The 3,501-nt window shown below is 64.8% G+C and overlaps 1 protein-coding gene across 1 annotated transcript in view; it reads left to right on the top strand.

Moving 5' to 3' along the window:
- ITGA3 (integrin alpha 3) overlaps nucleotides 1-3,501 on the top strand; it is an 11,313-nt gene that overhangs the window by 769 nt on the left and 7,043 nt on the right. Inside the window, exons 3-7 of the mRNA XM_014958919.1 lie at nucleotides 784-905; nucleotides 1,509-1,591; nucleotides 2,272-2,521; nucleotides 2,917-3,000; nucleotides 3,273-3,480. Coding sequence (XP_014814405.1) covers nucleotides 784-905; nucleotides 1,509-1,591; nucleotides 2,272-2,521; nucleotides 2,917-3,000; nucleotides 3,273-3,480 — 747 coding nt within the window. The remainder of the gene's footprint in view (nucleotides 1-783; nucleotides 906-1,508; nucleotides 1,592-2,271; nucleotides 2,522-2,916; nucleotides 3,001-3,272; nucleotides 3,481-3,501) is intronic.

Below are 3,501 nucleotides of genomic sequence, written 5' to 3'. Positions count from 1 at the left end.
CAAGGACTGAGTCACCCCCGGAAGGGTGCTGGCACCCCCAGAGTGAGGGGTGGAGGGGGGGGAAAGCCCGGACCCCTCCCAGAAAGAGGGGACACGTGGGCACCCTTCCTGGGGTCTTTTTCCGTTCTCCTGGCATTCCCGGGCACGGGATGGGGAGCCTGTCTGCCGGACACGCCGCAGCTGTGCCGGGGGGGCCTGGCCTCGCCGCCGGCTCAAAGGTTGGCCGGGATGAGGGCTGTGCCTGTTTACACAAGGGGGGGGCCCCCGCGCTGGCGGCGGCTGCGTCGTGCCGATGGGCTCCCCCCTTCGCCATCCCGGCCAGCGGGGGTTTGCTGCCATCAGCCCGACCCCCCTGTTCCTCTCTTCCCCCCCACCGCTGTGTGCCAGGATGGGGGGGCTCAGCTGTGAGCGTGTCCTTCAGTCTGTGTCCCCCCCCGGGGGGGGGGGGGGGTTGTGGAGGGGGGAAAAAGGAGCCATGCCAGTGGCTGGTTGCTGCCCCCCTCCGCATGCCCACCCAAAGGGAACCCCCCCTTCTCTCTTCCAGAGATGGGGCTGGGGGTCCCCTGCCCGCCCACCCACCCCACCCCCCATAATTTGGGGGTGTTAAGGTGTGATGTGCTCTGGGGATGAAGCTCCTGTCCCCTCCAGGGGTGTCCTGGCCACCATCACCCCCCTCCCCAGGGCAGCCAACCTGCCTTTGCACCCCCAAAGTGATGCAGAGGGCATTGGGGTGGGTGAAGTCATTGCGCCCCCCCCCTCATTTTTTCTGTCCCCCCTCCCCAGGCTGCTGGTCGGAGCCCCCCGAGATGTGGAGCCGGTGAATGGCACAAGGACGGGCGCTGTCTACGCTTGTCCCCTCACCTCCTCCACCAGCGACTGCCAACGGCTCGACATCGAGTTGAAGAGTACGTGGGCACCCCGGGACACCCCAGTTTGTCTGTCCCTTTGCTGTCCTTCCAGTGCCCTCCTCACCCACATGCCAGTGGCTGGTTGCTGCCACCCTCCGCATGCCCACCCAAAGGGAACACCCCCTTCTCTCTTCCAGAGATGGGGCTGGGGGTCCCCTGCCCGCCCACCCACCCCACCCCCCATAATTTGGGGGTGTTAAGGTGTGATGTGCTCTGGGGATGAAGCTCCTGTCCCCTCCAGGGGTGTCCTGGCCACCATCACCCCCCTCCCCAGGGCAGCCAACCTGCCTTTGCACCCCCAAAGTGATGCAGAGGGCATTGGGGTGGGTGAAGTCATTGCGCCCCCCCCCTCATTTTTTCTGTCCCCCCTCCCCAGGCTGCTGGTCGGAGCCCCCCGAGATGTGGAGCCGGTGAATGGCACAAGGACGGGCGCTGTCTACGCTTGTCCCCTCACCTCCTCCACCAGCGACTGCCAACGGCTCGACATCGAGTTGAAGAGGACGTGGGCACCCCCGGACAACACACCCCGCCCCCCCCCCCCCCCAGCATGGGGGGGCTCTGGAGGGGTCCCCGCTCTCACACTGTCTTTTCCTTGCCTAGATGAGCCGGACAAAGCCATCATCGATGACATGTGGCTGGGGGTGACGGTGGCCAGCCAGCGGCAGCCGGCTGGGAGGGTGCTGGTGAGTGCACTTGCCCCCCCCCCCATAATATTTCACACACTGCCTTGCACGACTGCACCCGGGAGCCACCGGTCCTGTCAGGTGTCCCCAGCGTGGTGGCACCAGGCAAAGGCACTGCAGGGCTTCCCCTGTCACCTCCCACTCTCCCTGTCTCCTGGGGCGGGGAGCTGTGGGGTGATGGGGTGCTGGGACCCCTCTACCTGGCAGGGTGTACTGGTGTGGATGGAGTGATGCTCTCGGGAGCATCTCGGAGACATCTCAGATACTCTTGGGAACATCTCAGGCGCTCTCTGGAGGATCTTGAGAGCATCTTGGGGACATCTCAGGTGCCCCCGGGAGCATCTAAAGAACTTCTGCAGTGCTCTCAGGAGTATCTCAGACATCTCAGGATCTCTTGGGAACACCTCAGGTGCTCTCAGAGCATCTCGGGAGCATCTCAGGGACATCTCAGGTGCCCCCGGGAGCATCTAAGGGACATCTCAGGAGCTCTCAGGTGGCAGGACAGTGTCAGGCCACCCACCATACCCAGGATAACGCTGTGACACATGGGCTGCATTAATGGCAGGGCAGCGTCTGACCCCAGGATCGGGGCAGAGGCAGCACACGGGGCAGGGGGTGGTGGCCCCAGATTTTTAGGGGTGCCTCCAGTGCTGAGAGGGGGTGTCGCGCTGTGCCCGCAGGCCTGCGCTCACCGTTACACCAAGGTGCTGTGGTCGGGCAGCGAGGACCAGCGGCGCATGGTGGGCAAGTGCTACGTGCGGGGCAACGACCTGCACCTCAACCTCAGCGATGAGTGGCAGACCTACCACAACGAGATGTGCAACTCCAACACCGACACCGACGAGACCGGCATGTGCCAGATGGGCACCAGCGCCGGCTTCACCGCCAACATCATCTACTTTGGGGCGCCCGGAGCCTACAACTGGCAAGGTGTGTGGGGCTGGGGCGGGCAGCCCCTCTCCTGGGGGTGCCTGGTGCCTGTATTCTCCTGGGACACCCCCTTGTGCATGCACCTGTGTGTGCATGCACATTGGAGCACACGAGTGTGTGTGCACACCTGTGTGTGCTTGTGTGCCCCTGTGCATGTGGTGAGCTCACTGGAGCACGTGTGCAGGTGTTTGCACGCGTGTGCCTGAGCATGCCCTGCACGTATCACACATCTGGACCTTGGCGTGTGCACTCTGCGCAGGGGTGTCCACGCTCACACATGTGTCTGTGTGTGTGTGCTCACACGCACTGCAGGTGTGCGAGAGGAGCGGGTGCCAGGGGTGAGGGTCTGCCCCCACTATGGGGTTGACCCCCCCCTTTCCCCCCCCCCATCGCAGGTACTGACTACATGCTGCAGCGGGTGATGTGGGACCTCCATGACTTCTCCTACCCCAACAAGAAGAACGGCAACATCTATATAGGTGGGGGGGGGCAGCAGGGTGGGGGGCTCCCCCCCGTCATGGGGGGATTTGGGGTGAGGAAGAGCTTTGGGAGATGTGAATTTGTGTGGGGGGGGGAACCTCAGGGGTGGGTGTTAAAGGGGTGTGGGTTTAGGCGGGGGAGGGTGTGGGATGGTGTGAGCAGGGTGGTGACACCGTGGTGACTGGGGGGGGCTGGAGGAGGTGATGGCAGTGGGTGCTGTGGGGATGTCGGGGGGTTCCCATATCACCCGGGGGGTGTTTTTTGGTGGCAGGGTACACGGCGGAGGTGGGCAGCGGGGTGCTGCATCAGACAGCGGTGACGGTGGTGACGGGGGCCCCGCGGTACCAGCACATGGGGGCCGTGTTCCTGCTGAGCCACAGCCCCCAGCAGACCCTGCAGAGGAGCCTCCTCCTCCCTGGGCACCAGGTCGGCTCCTACTTCGGCAGCGCCGTGGCCCTGGCAGACCTCAACAGCGACGGGTGAGAGCGGGGACCCCCCCC

This window comes from Calidris pugnax, unplaced genomic scaffold, assembly GCF_001431845.1.
Source record: "Calidris pugnax isolate Ruff unplaced genomic scaffold, ASM143184v1 scaffold335, whole genome shotgun sequence".
Classification (NCBI taxonomy): domain Eukaryota; kingdom Metazoa; phylum Chordata; class Aves; order Charadriiformes; family Scolopacidae; genus Calidris; species Calidris pugnax.
Note: the sequence above shows the minus strand (reverse complement) of the source record. Positions and strands in the feature narration are given on the sequence as shown.